At 36.8% G+C, this 22,599-nt stretch overlaps 1 protein-coding gene across 4 annotated transcripts in view; it reads right to left on the bottom strand.

The window, feature by feature from the left end:
• Positions 1 to 699: 699 nt before the first annotated feature.
• HS2ST1 (heparan sulfate 2-O-sulfotransferase 1) overlaps positions 700 to 22,599 on the bottom strand; it is an 81,404-nt gene continuing 59,504 nt past the window's right edge. The window contains exons 2-9 of one of the 4 annotated variants that reach the window (XR_008824647.1): positions 21,524 to 21,762; positions 14,868 to 14,953; positions 11,227 to 11,365; positions 7,742 to 7,839; positions 6,405 to 6,562; positions 3,907 to 5,345; positions 2,844 to 2,963; positions 700 to 2,158 (exon numbers count right to left, since the gene is read on the bottom strand). Coding sequence is in view for 1 of the 4 variants with exons in the window: in XM_056355947.1 (XP_056211922.1) it covers positions 5,119 to 5,345; positions 6,405 to 6,562; positions 7,742 to 7,839; positions 11,227 to 11,365; positions 14,868 to 14,953; positions 21,524 to 21,762 (947 nt within the window). In the remaining 3 variants the exon portion in view is untranslated. Of the gene's footprint in view, positions 5,346 to 6,404; positions 6,563 to 7,741; positions 7,840 to 11,226; positions 11,366 to 14,867; positions 14,954 to 21,523; positions 21,763 to 22,599 lie in introns of all 4 variants that reach the window. The other 3 variants (XR_008824645.1, XR_008824646.1, XM_056355947.1) reach the window with 3 other exon arrangements.

Genomic DNA, 22,599 nt, shown 5'->3' with positions numbered 1-22,599 from the left:
TTAAAAAGCATCAAAATCCTCAAGTGGAAGTTGCTGAGTAACTGCATGATGGTTCTTAATCATCAAGGCTGATAACTAAATATTTAGGAACTACTGCGTTAAGAAACTTGGCTGGGTCAGATGACTGTCCAGCTCCATAGTGCCTGCAGGCAGGCAGGTTTGCAGGGCAATGCTTAAGGTGCACATCAGGAATACCCATGCCCACTGTAATTTTCTTGTTTTAAGTGCTTGCGTAAAATGTAAATGACATTCCTATTCTACTCCAGTTCTTATACCACACTCACCACTGCAGTAACTGAGCATTTCCCAGTACCACAGTAATCACTCCAGTCATTTGTTCCCTCAGGCAGGAAAGCACGTATGTATCAATGAACTGTTTTAATGCCAGTTTTCTATTCTTACAAATCTCAGTTTTAATATTCAGAACTTTTCATTGACACTTTCAGCACAGTGTATACCCTCTGGAAATTTATTACATTTCTGGTCAGAAAGCCCAATGCAAATTCTAAAGGCCTATAAATATATTTGGTTATAGCTATATGAAATTATTACAGACGAGCTACGCTCCAGCTCACCCCTCCCCTCCAAAATCACAATAGCTGCAAATGAAGTTCACAATACTGCATAACAGTATCTTCTAGGGAAAAAAAATAAACTAATGTGAATGTGACATGCAAATATTAAGACAGGACACCAAACTTCTTTTCTTTCCCCTTCCCATTGGGTGTTTTATTTTATAGCATTTGCATTAGGTAATCAACTGAAACACTTCAACAACAGAAAGCTGGCAGCATAGTAAGGAAAAATGGAGATTATTTCTCAAACAGCTGTGACAAAATGGTTTCAAGTTGGAATAGTATTGCACAAACGAATCAGTTTATGGAGGGTGAGTGGGAGCGAGCATCTTCAACATGGATTGTGAGGAAAAAAGGCACTATTTAGCTCTGTGTGTGTTTAAAACGAAAAAAAAAAGTCATGAAGCACAATCCATGTTTTTCAAAATTACATTCAGTACTGCTTTAGAAATGCTCACAAACCTGTCTCTTTTTACAGAAGCTACAGAAAGCTGCTGATGTAAATATCAGACAGTACAAGTGTATGAACATTTATAATTATGTTCCAGAAAAGTCTCAGGAAGAGGGCTCTTTCTATAAATACTGCTGCAAAGGTTACATAGTTGCATAGGCTTACAGTAAAGGAAGCTTCCATCCAACTAAGCAGCCTTACAGTTTCCTTAAGTTTAATCTCTAGTAGTCATAAAATATGCTCAGACTTTGAAGAGCTAAATTGGCAGTGCACTTGAATCAGGCTTTTCCACCGACTGCTTAAGCAGCACAGTTCAGACAGCGTCATCCATACATCTTTTTGTCATACACATGTTTAGCAACACCAGGTAAGCTTAATGGAAATTTTTAACAGAATTGTAACAGAAAATAACTGAATCTTCCCTGATATAAGATAGAACTGCTCTGAGACCATAAATAAGCAAATGTTTATTCCTGGAAGGTAAAAATAGCGAAGTATCTTCACAAAAACTGAGTACCCAGAAAAGGCATTTCAAACAACCAGGATGGGCTGGTTCTTCCTCTCCCATATTGTATAGCTACACATTCTCATGCCAGTTTGAAAATGAAGCCCTGATCAGCGTACCATTAACAGAGACTGCTTGAAAATCAACCGAGAGCAAGTGGCAACGTGCACTTAGGACATTCCATATCCTAGTCTTGTGTCTGCTTACAGACTCACTAACAAAATAAGAGTGAAATTCTTGTTGCATGGCTGCAGAATTAATACGGGAAGGAGCTAAAAACACTGTTGCTCTCCTGTCAGCACTGCCCAGTGTATCGCATGGGCTCCAGGCATGCTGTGGTTATGGACATGTAGTCACCAGCACAGCTGGACCTAGTGCCATTATGCTGACATCAAGAGTTTCAACAGGGCTACAGGTTTGCGCAAAATCTGGGCATTAATTTTGTACAAAAAGTACAGAACAGTGTAACAAAACCTACTATCATATATATATACGAGCATTTCAGCACCTTTCAAACCAACTTAGCCCTGCAAAAAGCCAAACTTACTCCTGTGCAGAGACTACAGTGACTTCAGTTAAAAGATCCGTGTTCAGGAGGCTGCATAGTAAGTTTACTGATCACACAACCTGCAACAACAAAAATCCATATATTGCTGCTTTTCACTATAAGTAATTAAGGGAAAATACACAATATAAATTCTGTTTATATACTGTAAAGTATTTTTAATACCAACAACTTGGATTGTTTCCATTTCCAAACATAAGATGAACAGAGTAGGTTATTAAAAATCAGTTTTCCTAAACTGTCTTCTCGTAAATCCAAGTCTGAGAGTTCTGAATTCAAAGGATTCTAAAAAGTTCACAGTTGACTTAACCGTTGCACTAGATATAAAAGTAGACAGTCTTGATTCCTTCTGTGTTCCACAGACAGTAACATTTTCAGAGTACGTGTAGAATGAATACCTCTCCAACTGTAGCTAGCATTTTTAAAAAATATTCCTAAAATTCTCATTTGTCTCAACCCTGTCAGTTCACAGCAAAGAACAGGAAGCAATATCTGATTAAATAAAATGTGTTTTCTTATATGAAGTATGAAAAATATATTGCTCTTCTGAAAGTAAAAAAATTTGCATTGTTCTATTATTTTTGTTACTGAAGACTCTTAATTAAGAAATTCTAAATCCTGGAAAGAAAAAAAGAAACACAACTTTTAAAATTGCTTACAGAATAGAAGAGGTTTCTGTAGACCCTACTGAAATCAGAAGTTTTGCCTGTTGTTTTCTTGTCAATACAGAAGCATTTGCCTACATACCTGTTTCATTACTTAGATGAGTATTTTATGCTTTCACTTAGTAAACTCTTCTGCTCTCTTAGAGCTTCTCTTCTGAAAATTTTGAAGGAGATTCAAGGAGGTAAACTGATCCAAATTATTCTGAGGGAAAACAACACAGTCAAAATAAAATCCAGCATAAAACTATCACTGAGTGGATAATCTTTCCTGGGACTATAAATATTCATTTTATTTCAAAAAAGTTACTGCTTTGTTATGGAAATCTTTAGATCTCTGTTAGCTACTTCTTGTGTATGACTCCTCTGTTCCTTTCTTTAGCTAGGAAACATGTTTTCATGTGTGAACTAACACATCCTATTCCCAAACATGTTGGCATTATTAATGACATCAATAGATGAGAACTAGAACAGGAACTCTTATGCATGGTTCATGCTATATAAATGGTAAGCTATCAGAAGGAACTTCCCTGATTATTTGGGAAGAACAAAGAGAGATCTATTTTTAAAATTCAAAGGGAAAAATCTAAGAAAACAAAAAAACTACAAGATGTACTTGATAGACTCTCATTATCCTCTCTGTAATTGAGCTGTTGCTTTTGGCTGCAGACATCCAGTTCACAGACCATTTTCCATTTCCTTTGTTTTCATTACAAGAACAAGCTGGTTAAAGAAACTCCACTTGGTAATTTTAAACTAAGCCTTCAGCATCATCCCTTAGGAATTTAAACTTTTACCACCATTCCTTACTTTGTCTCCTCAGTGCCTTCCCCCATCAAACCTTGTGAAAAGCACTTTAAGAAAAGGCAGGTGTAAGATGTGTAAATACTCAGATCTTAAAGAAAATTCAATAGGAAACAAATTCCTGTAGTTCTCCACTGCCATTTGCTATAATGCAGTGGCCCCAAACATCTGCTCTCAAATTGCAATTTACTTCATCTACCAGGTGTTTCACATTGTTAATAATGGCAACCCACAAATTTACAATAGTCACATAAGGCAGTTACATAAATACAACTATGTCAATCAAGGTCACTGCATCTTTCTTAACCAGACTACACATGACATTTTTCTTCTTGTCCTCTTACCATAATAAAAGGATGAAGACTACATTTCTGTAAAGAGAATCCCTGGACAACTTTCTGGTATTGAAGTCTGAGAGGTCACTGAAGTGCATTTCAGCAATGTCCAACAGTTAACTCAACCAGGAAGTAGATGTGATGTTTTTCACTTCACACATAACAGAACTTGTGCAAAAAAACCCACTTTAAACTAGTTACTTTAAACCTTTTGGTCCAAATACATAAAATAAGCAGTATTTACAGCATTTTATTCCTTTTGTAAATGCAATGCTTTAAAACACGTTATAAAGCACCTTAGTAAAAATATTCTACAGATAAAAGTATCGAAGTAGTAGGAAAACCCTAACCATACCACAGCTCACTAATGGAGTCATAATATGGATTCACCAATACCTCTGTTTACAATTATTACAAAGAATCCATGGAGAAACTCAATACTGAAATTTACGATTTTTATACCACTGTGTAAGGATCAACTAGAACCGCAGACAAATACCAACTTTCTTCACAGTTTTCCCAACCTCAGTCAGTGGTGGTGGGGATAAAAAACAAAACAAAAACCCCACTGCTCTGATTCTTTAACTTTTTACAATATTAATGTGGAAATGATGTTTTAACACTAACGATTAGTTCTCATTTTTTAATAAAACCACATATATAAATATGGGCAATTCCAGCAGCAGCAGCAGCATTTCTGAGCAGAACATGATTAACCATCCCAATTAATATTATGTGACATGATTCACAAAAACAAAGCACAGATGTCAACCAGTTATTAACACTACTCATATTGTATACAACCAAAATTTCCATGTTGAAAGCTGGGAAAAAAGATTTCCTCTTCACAGAAGTATAAATGAAAATGTATTGCTCTGAAAATTAAAAAGAGCATCAACAGAAGCATTTTATGTTTGTTTATATTTTCAACTAGAACTGCTGTGTATTAATTTTTCCGAATTAAAGTGTAGGTTTCTTCAGGTAAAGGATATTAACTCCCACTGAAAGTATTAGTTAGATAAAAGAAATTAAGCCTTTGCTTTTGGATTACCAACATAGTTAGCCAGTATCCAATGCCCTGGAGGTGATCCACAGCCCACTTTTTTCAGATCTATAAAGAAACGTCTTGAAGGTTTACGAGCAATCTAGTTTCCATGGCTGAGGACTAAGATGACGATGTGACCAAAGATTTAGGTCCATAAATCTAACAGTATAGTGTTCTTAGTTTGATTTAGGGTAAATCTTTTCATAGAAAAAGTTTTGAGCCAGAATATACAATTCTCCATCTTTTTCCCGAACTGCATGTGCTCTGACAAACTGAAACTGCTCCAGTGCAAATTCATAGAACTCATTCTCCATTTTCCAGATTTCAGACTGTTGTAACTTGGCAATAGTTTCTTTTGTGGGAAGTTTTTTCTCAGTTGTTTTCCTAAGATGAGACTTCTTTCCTAAATGCAAAATGAAAGCAATAACTTCACTTTAAAGCTCACGTGATTAAAAAGTGTTTACAGTCCTTTCATTTACAGAGTTTTATACTCTCAGCATGTTGATGAACTGCATTAGAAGTGACAGAATTTAATCCAGAATTTATTAACATAACATACGGGGTTGGAAAATTGCAGTCTCTCTCACTAAATGTTAATGAATTTTGCATCAGTTCTTTCAGTTCTTCCTCCTTACTCTAATAAACCCAGGGAATGAACACTTCATTTAAGGAACAAGATTAGTCCACATAATGTACTTGGAGCAAGATTGGTCTTTCAAAATTAATTATTTAGATGTTAATCTGGTATCAAATGTTAAGAATTCTGAAACTGCAGAGCAAGAGACTTCTTTCATAAGACAAAGATGACCAAAATGATGACAGCATTTTCCCTAGGAAGTGCTATCTGTTGCTTTGTAATAAACCTGTTTATAGCCCACATCTAGGCCCTATACATCAGACCCTTTTCTCCTTCTGTTTGCAGACAGAAGTCCTGCTAAGATGGACCTTTTCTTCATCATAAATTGCATGGCCAGCTCCTAGAAACTGAGCTACTAGCTGTAAAGCAAGTGTCTTACTACGACCCCAGGAAGAGAAGCACATACTTGGGCCTTTGTATCCCAGGGCCTTTTTGCACAACCAGCCAGGTTGCATCAAGCACAGTTAATTTCAGCAGGGTTTCTGAGGAAATGGAAATCTGCTGCTAGCAGCCGTTTTACAAAAGTGAGGCCCCTGCAAGACCTTTCAGAAATATTCTGATAAATATCTGTCACAATTTTTTAAGTGTAGTAGACCTGCACCACTGCCTTTACCCCAAGCCTTAAATTTACAATTTGCGTAAGGCAGGAAGATACTTGGGCTGCCCTCAAAAATTTGTAAAGAGTTCGACTCTTCTGCAGGAACATCAGCCAACTGAGAGGCAGTCCTGGCAGGGACTCAAAACTATTCATCTAGGTCTAAAGAATCCACATTAGAAAAAGTGATAAGAGGATTAAAAATCCATGGAAATCAACCATTTAAATACCTGTCCGGTACAGTTCTGTGGCACCCCTGAAGAACCGGGGCAAAGCTGCCTCCAATAACATGATAAAGTCTTCAAGCTCTTCAGTAACTCCCACTAGGAAGTATTCATTAATCAGATTGTATTTGGCTTGTTCCAAAGCCCATCTGCTTCCCACATTCCTAAAATGACAGAACAATTACAGCAAGTTCTGGTGTCAGCCAACAATCCTTGGTCCCTAGATGGAGATTACTTCATAACAGGACATTTGTATACGCAAGGCAAGACTCATTTGAAGTTATAAACATTAGTTTCTCTCATTTGTGTTCTTACCTAAAATTTTGACTAGTACCTCATCCACAAAACCACCTATGTGTGTATATGGTTACTGTCTCTATTAATGCATTTATTGGAAGATTTACATTTTCTCAATGTCAGTACTCAGTCTCCACTTTCACATTAGATACCAGAAATGGTTCTGGTAAGAACACACCTTCCCTTTTGCATTCTACAAGCCTAAATCTGAACTAGAAAGTCATTGCACTTAAGGGGATGATTTCCCTACTGAGCAACAGACCGAAATTAAACTAAATTTTTTTTTTCCTTTTTTATAGCTCTAGACAGGGTGAAAAAACAGATTCATAGTTCATTGTTTCTCTATTTCTCCACCGGGCCCAGGTGTAGATAAGTCTGACCAACAGGCACTGGAAGGGGAGCTCCCAAGCGGCCATTTACTTTCCTTCTGTTTGGATGAACAGCACCTTTGACAAATAATTGCCCTTGACTTCACTCAGAATCCTTCAAATTATTTATGTCCTTTTTTCTTTGAGTTTGCTAAAGAGTTTTTAAAAGTCTGTGCCATTGTTATAAAACATGCTGCATTGACAGATGGACACTATTTGCTTTTGTTTTCATTTCTACTAAGTAGCATTGACTACTAGATGTCTGGTAAAGGTTTAAGAAGACAAATTTATCTTGATCTCAATTATTTTATTTTCCCCAGAAACTCTAGGAGCTTGAACAAAGTATCTCCATTCAGAAAGACAGATACTGTAGCCTGACATAAGAAAAAAATTTCAAGACTCCAAATCTACAAAAAATTATTTTTTAAATTAAAACCATCTGTTTTCCCTGATAGCACTGCTGATACAGTATGCTAACGTATTGCTTACTTAAAGAATTGCAAGACTGTTTCACTAAAATGCATCTTCAAAAGAAAACGCATTACTAAAGTAACTGCTGCTTCACTGTGTCCAGTCCCTATCAATTTCCCCAGCTGTGCTATACATTCAAATTTGTTAAGTTAAGATTTCAGTGCTGATATACTTGACTAGCAACTTCAGCTACATTTATCTCCCTACCAGCATTCGGAGCTGTGGCCACAGAAGAATGGAATTTGAAGCCAAAGTTTCTCTGGAGCGCAGTCTGAACCTCCAGCTGCCACACATTCATCAAAGGTCTGGAACAAAGACAAAGTAGAGCTGAGCTTTAAAATCGAGTATATGTATCAAACATCTCAATCTGGTTAGCTGCTAAATGTATTTGGGACAGAAAACCACAAGATATGATAAGAAAGAAAAAAAATATTTTTTTCAAGCCTTGCTTTCACAGAGTTATTAGGAGGACCTATTCATTTAAATTAAAATAGTACTTGGACAGTCTTTTATGGTTAGAACTAATAACAATTTGATCTTACCTGATACATTTGATATACCTTTGATATAACCCTGATAAAGGCTATATGCCAAAACAAGCAGGAACAGTCAATAAGTGTTGGTATCATTCATTTTCCCTTACAGAAGAAGTCACTGAAAAACCAGCAACAAATGCCATCCGGATTTGTGTGATACTGGAACAGCTGGATCTTTATACCATAGAATACGTTTTAGATTAAACAATGTTCTATTACATTTTAAATATTATGACAAGTAACTGCCATTTCCAAGGCTAATATGTTTTTGGCAATCAGAAGAAGTAAAAGCTAATTGTTCATTGCATAACAGAATATTCCATACAACATCACTTTACGTGGATAAACAGCTGTAGCAATACAGATTTTCAACTGTAGTAACACAGTTACATTAAGAACTCCATTAGCACAGGAAAGAAATTGTAAATATTTTACCCAGTCACCATAAAGTAAGTATTTATAATATTTCTAATCAAGATATAAGCCATGCAGCTAGGATAGATTTTTTTTAAAAAGGTATTTAATAACAAATAAGTGATCACATGGACAACTTTTTAGACTGTTTCTCCTGTATAAGTACAAGTTCCTGTTCAAAACAGCTGTGAGGTGCAGTTCCTGAGTCAACCTGAAAAACTTACTGATACCAGGCCAAAGCAGTGATTAACCTGCAGTGCCTTGCACTTTTGAGTTTAGAATAGCTTGTACATGTCGCATATCACAGACAAAAATGCAGCTTAACCAGGACAACAATTGTATGCTTTCTCTAGCACAGCTCTCTAGAGAAATCTTGCACTGATCTATCATGAGTACTTTATAACATCAACATTACCTAAAATCTAAACTGTTTAAATGCACCTCCTAACTTATGAATGTATATACTAAATGTGAACTGGCACCTGTCAAAAGAAAGACTTTTTTTTTGCTTATACCTGCAGGTTATTTTATAGCTAATATGCAAAAGCAAGCAAGTAATTTTCTAAGATGAAACAGGACAGGCTTCCTTCCCCACTTCTTCTTATGTACTTACCTTGACTATTCCATCCAGAGATTTTATTATAAGAAACACTTGTCTTTACAGATTCTGTTCTTGGAGACAAACTATCTGTAACTTTGGAAGCACAGGGATATAGAAAGAAAATGAATGAAGAACTCTTCCATATATATGCTGTAGTAGGGACTGGGAGGGGCAAGAGTGTAAAGTATGTTGAGATTCCTTTCTGCTTAATAAAGGAAAAATTGACTTCGTTAGGAAGATGGCATTTTTTACTTTCCTATTTTTCATGTGAAAAGTTCTTAGTGAAATCTACTGTAACACAGGTCAATCCACTTTTGAGCTTACCGAATTTTATATCTAATATATATAAAACTGACACTGTTTATATATGTACAGTTTTCTTAGAAACAGCATGGAAAAATAGTATTACCTGATGAAAACGAAAGAAACCCTAAAACTTGGCATAGCCAATCAATTTCACTTCTAATGAACTAGAGGACAAGTTAAATCTGTATGGCAACAACTAAGTCTCAGACCTAAACAAAGTAGTATGATAGTGACAAAATGAAAAAAAAAAGCATCTTTAGTAGGAAAACATAAAATTATTTGCAATGCATTACAAATATTATCCATAGGAATACATTTCAACTTCTTCCACCAGACAGAACTTACAGCGCAGCCTACCAAGCAGTAGAATTAGGGATTTTGGCCTAATGCTTCCCAGTGACTACCTAATAAGGCTGTTCGGAATATAATTCAAAACTAAACCAGCACTGTTAAATTTCATTATTTTTAATAAATATAAAGTCTTCTAAACAGCTTGGACTTGGTAGCATGCTCAGCTTTCCAACTTATTGATCTCCACCAGGAAGGAATTCCACTGGCCAAATCATGCTCCTCGTGAAGAGAACAGAGTAGGTTACAGAAGATGAGATCCTCTCTCTCTTTTTAAAAATGCCTTTATGATACCATATCACCAAAGCGTCTCTGTAGCCAGTCCTATGAAGATACATGTTTTTAAGCTTAATTTCAATTTGTTCTGTTTGAAGCTTTCCTCTACCTACGCTGTAGGATGTTGGGACAAACTGAAATGCAGTAGCTGAAGATGGCGCTAAAACCTAAAGAACAGAGGAGCAGTTATCGACTGGGAAGAAAAGGGGGATGCTCTTTGGATGGGGGGGCACACACAAAAGGATTATTCACATTTATTAGTTGTTATGGTGTTTATAGAGTAAGCTGTATTCAGTGTGATTTTTGCTTAGTTATTTTTTCAATATCTCTTGGCATTCACACAGTGCTACACTGAATTGTCAACATCACAGAAAAATTTCAGCAGTTTAAGAGAATATTGCCACTGACATTTTAAAACGTTTGCCTCTGAAGTACAAAATCCCTTTACATTTTATAAAAGCTTCCACACTGTTCTAACTATAGTTTTATAAGCCATCTTCATATACTTAATACCTTACTTTTCCTTCTGATTTAAGAAAAGTCCAAAGCAACTTGCTGCAACAAATATCTTACTGTAAACCCTGACAGTGGATGTGTAAATTCTTTCTGGAATAAATTCATTATGGAGACTAAATGATGCTGCCATTCTGAAACTCTATTAGTAATCAAGGTTTGAACTACTCCTATAGCCACCTAAGATGGAGGAAGTATAGGAATGTATGGTTCATACTCCACAGTTTTCAAGCAGACTTTTAACACAATTCCATTGAAGTAGCTACATTTAAAAAAGGGTTGCTAATTATATATATATATATATAAATAAATATATAAAATCACAGCAAAAGCATCATTTCTACAGCTCTTGGTGAAAAAAGTCTCAGTTTTCAACAAGAAGAGATGTATACTTCTTACACAGAAGGATAAGCTTAACTTGATACTTCAACTCTGGACACCTGAAAACATTTTTTAATTTAATTTTTTTTTTTTTTTAGAAAATTGCAACATAAAGTGAATTTATAATGTTACAAAGACCATATTTAATGTTATATTCTGGTCGAGTATGGACATGAAGGGGAGAATGTAACTTCCAAAGCCATCACCATCACCCAGAGGCTGATACAAGAACTATTTAGCTTTTATCAAAGCATTTTAAAAAACTGTTTTCACGTTAACTTCAGTAAGAACAACATATATAATAAAGTGTACTTTACCTTTTTATCCCCCTGTTTTCGCCTCCGCAGCCCTGGTCTGTAATCATCTCCAAAGCGCAGAAAGTAATAATAAGAAACTAGTCGTTCTATAGGATCTCTTATGACATTTATGTAAATTGGTTTCTTTTTAACACCAAATCTAAAGTAAAAAAGGAAAAAATGTCTTTAGAAGGCCAAATCAAAGCTTCTCATCTAATACTTAAAAGCCTGTCTCTATTGATACAACTGAAATCTATATACAGGGAAGATGATGGTGAGAGGAAGTTTAATGATCCTCTCATCCCCATATCCAGTGCGTTACATGGATGTGAAAGTCAGTTCAATTTCACTTCTCCTAGGACTGTGAATTTTTAGGGTTTTTTATTAGAGAAACAAACAAACCTGAAACATTCTCACACAACAAATACTAAATATGTTTATACAACCATTCTGCCTCTAGAAATGCCTTATTAACCTAGCAGTCACATGTGTAAAGTACAAGGACGTTTCAGATTGAGCTCCTGCCCTCCTGAACTGTGCTATGCGATGCTGCAAGTGGTTTTCCTGGCAGATCATCAGTTGCCAGAGACATGAACTCTAACAGAAGGAAGACAGAGCTCCGAGCCCATCTATTACCTGGATTAAATCCATATGGCTATGCTTATTAAATATAACCCTAAGATAGTATCTTTAACCATATTAACTTTTCTATCCAAAGATATAATATTTTTCCTTAGACATTTACCATAAGCAAATTTTGATTTACTGTGGTACAAACAGGATGCTTGATGAAATAAGGAAAAACACAAGGAAGATTTAAACCACCAAAACTGTTTTGAACAAACACTACCTTTCCATGATCTACAATCAAGACAGCTTTTAAGATGCATTTCTCAGTTTTATTTTCTTTTCCATTTGAGACATTACTGTGGCAAATAAATTTGGTATCCAAACATTAAAGAAGTTATATCACAATAGAAATTGCAAGTGTGTCAAGTGCCCTGAAGCAAAGCTGGGAGCTGGAAAAAAAAATTATCTTCCGTTCCCATGCAAACTGGGAAAGTGTTCTGCATTGACAGAGGGCTGTCCAAGCCTCCCAGCTTGGCTAAAAACCAAGAGTGTGCTCATAGTTTTAAGGTGCAGTACTGTTGTTGTTAAAGCGGTACTCTGTAAATTATACCACGTACTGCTCATGTGAGGAATCTCATGTTGAAAAGCAAAAGAACAGAAACATAGAATAAACAGCAGAAAAAGGTTAGAAAAAAAACAATTAAAAAGCATTACTTTGGCAAAAGACTAGCACTACAGATACAGAAATTGCTAAAGGCTACAGAAAAAGCAATTGCTTCTTCAGATGTTGCCAGCAGAGTACCAATGAATCAGAGCGTAGCAGTTAAAGGCAGTATTGCTGACATCTCTCTGCATGCTCTTACCCCGCAGCGTCCGCAAAAAAGGAGCCTGTGAATATTTCAATCATTTTGATGCAAATTCCAGACTTTGAACTGCACTCTCTTTCAGGTCCACTCAAGTGCCCAAGACATGCACATGTGTCTCCTTCTACACACTCTACTGCAAGTGCTGTAGAAGGCTATAACAAACCATCCTGATACAGCAGCAGCCTCAACTAATGATATGTAACTCTGGGATAAATAAAAGTGTCAAGGCCCTTGGAATATTTGTGCTGGGTTATACATTCATATGGATTTGCACATGACCTTGTCAAACCAGCTTCAGTTACGGTAACACAAGCCACTTACCACTGTAACTTTATTGATAATGATAATGATTTGGCAGCTGTGTTGTCAAAGAACTTTTTTCCCAACCATTTACCAGAGAAAATAAGGGTGAATCAGAAGTTTAAAAAAAGGGGGAAAAAATAAACTCTTATTACTGTAATTTCTATATGGATGGGTTATGATAACCTGTCCTCAACACTGTAAGTCATCCATTGAATCCAGTACTTTAAGCTTCAGCATAATTTAAGAGGTACTTTTGATATTTGACCCTGGACCTAAGTCTGATGTCTGCGTATAAACAGGCATAGACTTCTGAAAGGTCTTACATTTCTCAACTACAAAAATGTTCACTATGAGAACACACCTCCAGCCTTAAAAGCGTGGGCCTTGCTAAGCGCAACCATAGTATTCAAGATATTATTTTAAAAATGAAAACCCAAAGTATGAAAAAGCAAGCTGTTGTGGGAAAAAAATAAATCATATAGGTGAAAGGATAACAAACAACAAACACAAGAATAACAGTCCTGGAGGGAAGATGCAGATGAAAGAAATCTGTGAAATTGCTTTGAAGATGTAAAGTAATTATTTTAGTTTAAAAAAGTTCTGGTATCTGAAAATGTTTTCAGCTTTATGAAGTGACTAATGTATAAAATAATATTCACCTTTGCTGTTCCAGAAAGCTGTTATTCAGTTTTAGTTTATTAATGTTGCAGGATTTAAACGTTAAAAACGCAGAAAGGAAGTTAATGAAATTTGAAAATTTTATTTTAATGATTGATTTGCAATTAAGACTTCTTGCCTGTTACTTTTTGTAAACTTCAAACTTTTAATTTGTGCCATTGGTAATTTCCAGCCACTACTGTAGCTTTTAGCATTTTCTATTATGTAATATACTGTCCTGGGAATCTATGACGCTCTCTCTTTCCCTTCTCATTCTTTGTAATAGAAAGCTGAAATCAGTGTACATAATGAATAATTAAAACAAATGACTAAACAAAATAAGTTCTTGCATACAAAAACCTCATTTCATTAAATAAATGTTTTAATACAGAGAAATATAACATTACTACGGACTGACCACCACCAAGAGGTAAAAGTAGTGGTTACTATTGTTTGTGCAGTTGAATATTCTGAGAGCTGAAAATTCCACTTCCAATTTTAAACCACTTTCCACACGCTGCAAGTGCAAGATGAAGCACTGCCTACTAAGCATCTTAAGCAAAACTGGCTTGCCAGTTCGAGGGGAGTTTTCACAAGACTGAGCTACGGAGGACCACTGCTTTAGATCCACAAGCAAAAATAAGACAATGACTACAGATAAAATCCTGAACCTTTGAAGACACTAGGAGGGTTTTTACCTCATTTTCTTTTAAATTGCTTTTAGAAATCACAGAATTTAACTCCACAACAATTATTTCAATGCTTTTTACAGCAAGTCAAATTAATATAGGCAAGAAAACTGCTTTAAAGTATAACTTTTACTATTTTGATAAAGTGTAAAAGGACACTCTAATATAGAAGAACTACAGAACTTAAGAGCCAGGTAGTATTAGCTGCTATATGAAATATATTTGAGAACAGGTATCTTAAAATTCCCAGAATGGGAAGCCAACCCTTAGGCAGATCTGCCAGAGTTCCAGAGAAAAGCCAGGATTTTCAGTAAAACGAGCTTGTAATTCAGACAAGGAATAAAGCTGGCATATAAATAGTTTTGAAAGGAGACTCAGCTACATTTTATCATGCAATAGACAAGAGAAAACTGAAAAATCAAAACCAAATATTGCTCATCATACGAATTTCAGCGTGTGAATTTTTCGAAACCGCAGCTGTCAGCCCTGCATCACTAGAGGGCACTAATAGCCCAGCTGGATCCAAGCAACTTAAAACTACTATGCTACTCAACAGATAAACCCAAGGGTAACATACTTTGCAAAGTCCAAATAAGATATATGTCCGTGGTAAAACCCTGGTTTCATTTCCTTCCAGGAAGTCACATTCTTCACAAACCGGACCTGCAAAAGTAGACAGCAGAAAATGTTTCTATACAGCTGGAACATACTAAGTTTCATCATACATAGTGTTTTCTGTTGTGTAAGTAAAATCTTATAATGCATTAGGAAAAAAAGTCTATTTTGAATATTACCGAAGAATTTGTGCCAGCTAAAATAGACTTTTCTGCAAGCATACAGCTGACTCATTTTAGATCATCACAATTTAATGACCAGAAACTAAGCAAAAGCAGCATACAGCTATCAGAAGGGCAATTCAAGGAAAGCTACCACAAAAACATTAGCAAGACAAACATTTAGATTTTTGTCAGTCCATTTTATTTGCAATTTGAAAGGAATGTGAAATTCCCTCAGCAACAAGTAGAAATGCAAGTACAGTTTTAACGGAATTGTCTGATCTGTATTTATCCCCCAAGTAAAAATAAAAAAAAAAAGTGTACCAGATTTACAAGCATGTTCTTAGACCTTTTTGACTGGGACATCAGAAACAAATCTGGTGGTTTATTTGCTCCCCCATTCCAAAATGCCATGCATGAGTAATCCAGAAATTTTATAAATATATACATTGTAAATCAGATATATAGTTTACCATTTGGAACAGTTACCTTATGCCTAACATTTCAGTGAAACTTCCATGTTAAAGCATGAAGTAGCCCTTAAACAAAAGTTGATCAAGCAGTTATGGGCAAACTTCACAAAAATAGGAATAGCTTTACATTTCAAAGAACAAAATAAGATGCATGCCCCAAACCAGAAACTATGATCAAATTAAGTGGGACATGCAAATCCTGATATAGCTTGGCTTTATTAAATGAACAGAATATTTTAACATCGAAGCATTTAACTCTGGAAGTTATTCCAAAACTAGTGAACTGGATAATAAAGAAAAGATGATAAATCTGCACTGCCTGAGCTGTCTGACAATGATACGTCATTTCTGAAGCTAAGAATTAGAAGACAGCATTCCTTACACATCTACAATATATTTTCTGTTATACAGTGACATAGATGACCACCACCTACTGAGGTGAGATGAGAGTGAAAAAACAAAAGTCTGAGAGCTCAGGACAACATATTAACATTCTGCAAGGTCTAATGGATTGAGAGTGTCCTGAAACATGGTATTTATTATAATTATCCAGTTGAGGATTTTAAGAAGCAAGACTGGCCTGATGCTGTTTCTTCAAACATGCAAAACTCACAGTCTAGAATTTAAGAGGTTGATACCTTTGCTTATTTCTCCAGATGATAGTTCTTGGACTCTCAGGTAAAAGAAATATATATTACTCTTAATAACAGGCAGTGCTCATTTTTTCAGTGTACAAGTTTTACAGTCTGTGGCATTTCACAATTTAAACTATATATTGCACATGAAAATTGTGGCAAATGTAGCTGAAAAGCACTGCACAATGTTATACAATGGTGTTTCATAAACTGCATTTGCTTTCTGTCTGGTGTTGTCCACAGCATAAACTGATGATATATCTATGAGATTCTGAATCTAGTTGAACAACCTTTACTGCAATTGAAACAAACCACACTTTCATTAACTGTACCTGCCAAAGATCAATCATAAGGTATTTTCAGTGAACAGCCTCAGCTACAGGTATTTCTATACTTAGGAAAGAAGTTTCCTAAATGCAAAGTATATATAATCCTCTCTTCCCTCACCCTCAGACTCCAAAATATCACGGTTAGTTGATACAACCCTGCAAGTAAACCAGTTATGCTACCTATCGTGTGTACTGCAGCATGCATATTAAAGTGTACATTTCAGTTACGTTTCCATGAATAAGCTTTCTGAAATCTAGCACCAGCTAGACTTCAGTTTCTAATAGACTAGGACTAGACACAGGGAAATGTTTAGTGCAAAATCCCAAGGGTCAGGTCTATCTTAGATCCCCATGCCACCATCGGGCATCAGACCTTGGATGTTCCAGTAACAGTTCAGAAATCCTTTACTGTCTTTACCCTACAATGTTGTTGTCTGCTAAGGAAATAATTTTTATAAACATAGGATGGATATTCTAGCCTTTTACTAACTTTAACACCAGGCAAGCCAAGAGAAGGCTAGGAAGGTTTTGTAAGACAGATGCAACATTTACATCTGCCTTAAGATAGACCAGCAACGTGCTGTGGCCCCGAGAACTTAAGTTTCTAACAACTGTAAGCAGCCTGCAGGCAAGAATACCCCCCCTCCCCCTTCACCCCAAGTTTGCAGCATTCCAAAATCAGAATTGTTCCAGGTTACAGACAGCCCAATGAGTTTGGACTGGATTAACACATTTTAGGGCAGAAAGGCAGAAATCAATATTGCTTGCCGCTTCATATTGTTAACTATGATCAATTTTACCTTTCTTTTCAGGGCTTAGCAGACAGTGGAGCTTTCAAGAGACCAAGCAAGGTTCTCCATCTGAACCCAACTGAATAAAATTTGAAGTTACTTTAAAAGTGCGGATAGACGTGAATGGAATTGCTGGGAAGTTGTTTCATGGTGCTTTTATATAATTAGCTACAAAGTTGCTTCACAGCCTTTAGTAAGTGAGAAATCAGCTGAGCTTCACTGAATTAAAAAGTCAGAGCAAATGTACTCTGGGGGCGTAAGATGTCCTGAAAGGTGAGTTAAATACATTCAGTTTCTAGGATGATAAGAACTTAAAACAAGTCTCAGTGAGCCAAAATTTAAAAAAAAAAAAAAATAAATCCCCCAAAACCCCAACCAAAAAACCATCACCAGCACACTTGGTCTGAGAAAAAAAGCCCTGGAAAATCTGTACATGCAAACCAAAGCGATGTTGTAAACTGTCATCTCTGTCCACTACCTGCTTCCATCAATCCCACTTCTCTACAGTCTGAACACAAACACACCCCCTGCCTTTGCCCCCAGAAGGTGGTATGGTCATTACCCTGTGGGCTGGTATCACACGGAATCCTGGCTACCAAAAAAGCCCCAGCTTTTCAGGTCATTACATTCTAGTTTTGTTTGTCAGTTGCTGAATAACTGTCTTAAAATGACAAATAACTGGGGGGATGAATATCACAAGCCTAGCCTGCTGAGAAACACCATGAGGATTTTTTCATTTGAGCTACAAAATTAGGGCTCTCAAGTAAGGCTGAAGACCCACACAGTGTCCCCATTAAAGGAAATCTCATATTCAGATTTAAAGACCAAGCGTGATGGAATGACTGAATCAGAACTGCTCTGCAGGAAGGCACTGGTCGCTTAGCTATCAAAACTGTCATACAAGCTAATAACTAACAGTTAGCTCTAAATCAGAGGGTCAGGAACACTGGAAACAGGCTAGCAGCACACCTGTGGCTGCATGCCATGAAAAGCCACAAACAAGTTCAAGGCAAGGGCAGCTGAGAAGCAATTTTGTGAGATGGTGAAAAGAGAGTTCACCAGTTCAGCCACAGTACAGCGAGGCTACCCACCTCATGTGAACAGTTCTTTCTCAGAAGGAAAAAGACAACCGGCACATGGACAGCAGCAGATGCTAGCACTCACTAGGCCATCTGACTCCTAGAGAAACACTCTTAAATGTTCAGGAGTACATGACAGTACTTCCACCTCTAGCAGTGTATGGCAACCTTACGCTTGTTCCACTTCTGACAGCCACTGAACTTCACCAGCAGAGGAAATAAGCACTAAAGTCAGTGTAAGTGTGCTATCCTCTGAGAGGGCACTGTTTTAGAATACATTTGGAAGCAAGATTATATGTTTTCAGGTTGCTTTTTCAAGAAAAACGGGGAGAGAAACTGTGGGAGAAAAAAGAACAAGGAACAGAAAACAGCAAGCTGAGGGAGTGAAATGCTGGATAATTGTACCATGGCTTGTCTATGTTTGCAACAGTACAGAGAATGTGTTCTCATACCCCCTTTTCTAACAATATATCGAGAATACATGCTGCAAGACAGAATAGTAATTTCATTTTAAACGTTTTAGGTGACAACTTCACCATGTAACAAAAAAGCTGAAGTCTGTGTAGCTGGTATGCCATTCAGCTAGCCACAGCACAGGCATACTTGTAGGACAAAAAGTATCAGTACTGAAACATGCAAGCAACAAATAAAATCCAACCAAACAACTACTCTGGTTTAATGAAAGCAAGTGGTTTTGTTACAGACCACAGAGGTCAGAAATGCAAGATGGGCAACATGGCACTCAGCTTGCTGCAGAGAAAAGGCCCAACCTGCATAAAGAGGGGCAGTTCCCAGGATCCTGCTGCCAGAGAAGCTGCAAAAGAAAGGAGGGCTGCTGGAACAAGTTCCATCTGAAACTAAAATGGATGTATTAGGGACTCTTAGTGGATTATCTCAAATCAGATACAGACTGTGTTTGGAGTGGATTTTAAATAGGGTTTTTTGGGTTTTTTTTCAGATTGCATTCAAGAAGTAAAGGTTTCACACGTGGGCAGAAAACTTAAAATGTGTTACAGAATTATAGTAGTTTGGAAAAAGCACAGCAGGAGTGCATAATGGAGAGCTCACTATCTTACAAATTTATGTCAGGCCCAAGACAATCTTCACTTTGCCTAGGGAGACTTGCTTCAACAAACAGCATCACTTATAAAACAATTCTGCCTCTGTGATATGTTTATGTATTTTACTACTGCTGCATACACACCTAATACACTCAAATGAGCTACACTGATGAAGATAGTATGTGAGTATTTGTTGCAAATCCAAGCCCACAAAGAGTATACCTCATCAGCTAATATCAGGACCCTTGCCACCTCCAGAATTATGTGTTATGATTTACAATGGCAAGTGCTATCTCAATAGACTAATGATAAATCATTATTTCTTATTCTTTGAACAACTATGCAATACATAGTTTTTCATTGTCAGCATCTCCCAGTTAATGGCCACTGAAGGAGTATCAATTGTCTAATTAAACAACATAATTTACCACCTTGGACAATAGCATAGTATCAAATGAAGGTAGGACTGCCAGTATTGCATACATGCCCAGCACTGATGGATTTTCATTTTTCAGTAAGTAATTCTTAAGAGGGAAGATGAGGAGCAGAGTTTCTCTTAGACAAAACTAAGCTAATAAAGAACACATTTGATTTGAATGAATTCCAAACAAAAGCAGAAATTTAAGGAAAGGTTGCCTATGTTTAATGTTACACCATCAATGACTAGCTCTCCTGGTCCTTCAGGACAGACCAGTACAATTCAAAGAGTCTGTGGTTGGAAGCACAGCACTAAGTATGACTGACTTGAGCATGACTTTTAATTAACAGATATAAGCCTGTTAAATCTTTTGGGGAAAAAAAAAAAAATCACTCTGCTGTTAGTGCACGGGTCTTTAGTACTTGTTCTACGCAGTGGACAGGACTATAGGGATGGCTACCAGATTTACTTTTAGTAATCTCAGTAATCATGTCTGACAATATCACATTCATATTTAGGAAAAGATTTCACTACAGCAAAACCCCAACAGTAACAGAACCCCACTATCACAAAACAGGTTCCCAGTCCCACCCCAAGTACACTCTATGTCCCCTGTGCTGAGATCCTGACCTCAGTCCTTTCTCCCTGTATACAGAACTGGAAGCGAGGGGCCGCACCTGCTTCCCCTTGCCCCACTCCAGCAGCTGTGCTGAGCTGCCTCTGCCTGCAGGCATGCACTTAAAGGAGCTGGAAACCTCGGTGCTGACGTGCTGCAATGCAGAGCAGCTCCTGCCTGTGCTGCATATCAACTTCAGATGATCAGCACACCACCGGTGGTACATTCCTCGGGAGTTTGGAAATGTTTGTTTTACAGACAGGGATGATGACATGGTGATGTTTCAGACCTCTGACCTGTGTTTCCTACATGTGCACTCACAAGTAAAGAAATATTATTTTAAAAAATGAAACAACAACAACAAAAAAAATCTACTCCCTCACCACACCACACCCCAAGAAAAACAGAGCGCTGACCCTTCATCTTTTTTTTAACACCCACCATCTGATGCAGTGGTAGTAGCCATGATCATTTCTAGCCTGGGACTACACTGATTTTAGTGAGAACTTTACATGGATGCAAAGTGACTGTTCCTTTAGAGTGCAAGCGATTTACAACCACTTCTTTTTACCTGTTTTTTATCACCTGTGAGACCTGACCGGACCCAGTACCAAAGACAAAAGTATAGCCCTGACAGCATGGAACGGTGCCTGCACTACTTGGGAGAGGAAATCATGTAAGACTGCATTCACCACAGATGGAGATGACAAGCAAATACTATTACACAGCCAAAAGGCAGACAGTTGACAATACAATAAACTTTTACAGTTAAAACAATTGTAATTTCTGCCCCAGCTGTGTCCCTTTTTATCTTTGTTTTTGTCCAATAAACAGATACTTACCACCACCCAGCAGCCCAGCAAAAACCTAAACCTATTATTTAAAAAGTAATATTAATTCTCTACAAAGAGATTACAAAACACATTAGAATCCATTTATATTGCAAAATGGGACATAAAAGCCAATTCCATCAGACCACGTAAGTCTGCAATAGCAATAAATTTTCCTATACTTTCCCCTTGTTTAATAAAAACATCCCAAATGCAGTAGCTTACCTGATCTTGCAGAGACATAACAGGATTATTTTTGGTTGTGTTGATATGTAGAACATGGTATTTGTTCTTTGCACAAAGATCATAGGCAATATTTGTGAAGGATGTGCTGGCAGTCTTAGGTACTCTGTTGTAAATAATCACCACATCATCTTCTTCATCCAGTGTCACATCTTGGCGGGGGCCATCTACTGTATGGCGCTGTTCTATTTCTCTGACTTCATGTCTTGCGATAGCCCTTTCTGTTAAGGATGACAAATACAGAATTTCGATGTAAGTTATCACCAATTGTGAAGCTCAAACCACAGAATGCAAAAGACCTGGTGAAAAGCAGTAACTCCTCAGCGATAAAGGAAACACTTGCTGTCATATATATTTCTGATACATCTGAAGCAGAACTTAATCTATAAAGTGAACGAATGATAAAAGGTGAGTTAGTTTGACACAGAACACAAAGACTGGAAAACAATGTTTAGGGAACACATACTGTATTCCATGACTCATAATACTGTTACCTAAAGCCATTGTCTCTAAAGAAAAATGTCTATAGTGCGCTATCAAAATGGTGACATCCCCAAAATATCCCAAATAATTTCTATAAAACACCTGTTTTAAAATAATAATAGAAGGAATACGTCAGGCAATTTGGAGAATACGAATTTTCTGAAAACAGTAGAAATACTAACACTAGAGATTTAGTCAAGTAACTGTGTAGAAACACTGGAATTCAGGTGAAAACATGGTTTTGTTATTTCAATTGATACAAGCCCCAAGTGTGAAGTATTACAATAAATGGATTTGCAAAAATGCAATTAGATTTATTAATTTCAGGTATGACAAGAATAGAAGCAAGAGGTGGTTATGAAACCGTTAATGTTAAGGTGAAAAGCGATCTCTCAGTACTGAAATACATCAAATACATCAAAAAGAAGGAAACATGGAAAAGCAAGCTATGAACAAAACATTTTGGCAAGGTAAGTACATTGCAAATAAACCATTTTTCCTTTTATACAAAGGGCAATACTCGGAGTAATTGAACTCTGCTTCAAGTGCTAAAAGCCTATCCAGAAAATAAAATC

This window comes from Falco biarmicus, chromosome 11 (genome assembly GCF_023638135.1).
Source record: "Falco biarmicus isolate bFalBia1 chromosome 11, bFalBia1.pri, whole genome shotgun sequence".
NCBI classification, from domain to species: Eukaryota; Metazoa; Chordata; class Aves; order Falconiformes; family Falconidae; genus Falco; species Falco biarmicus.
The sequence above is the reverse complement of the archived record's forward strand: the minus strand, read 5'-3'. Positions and strand labels throughout refer to the sequence as shown.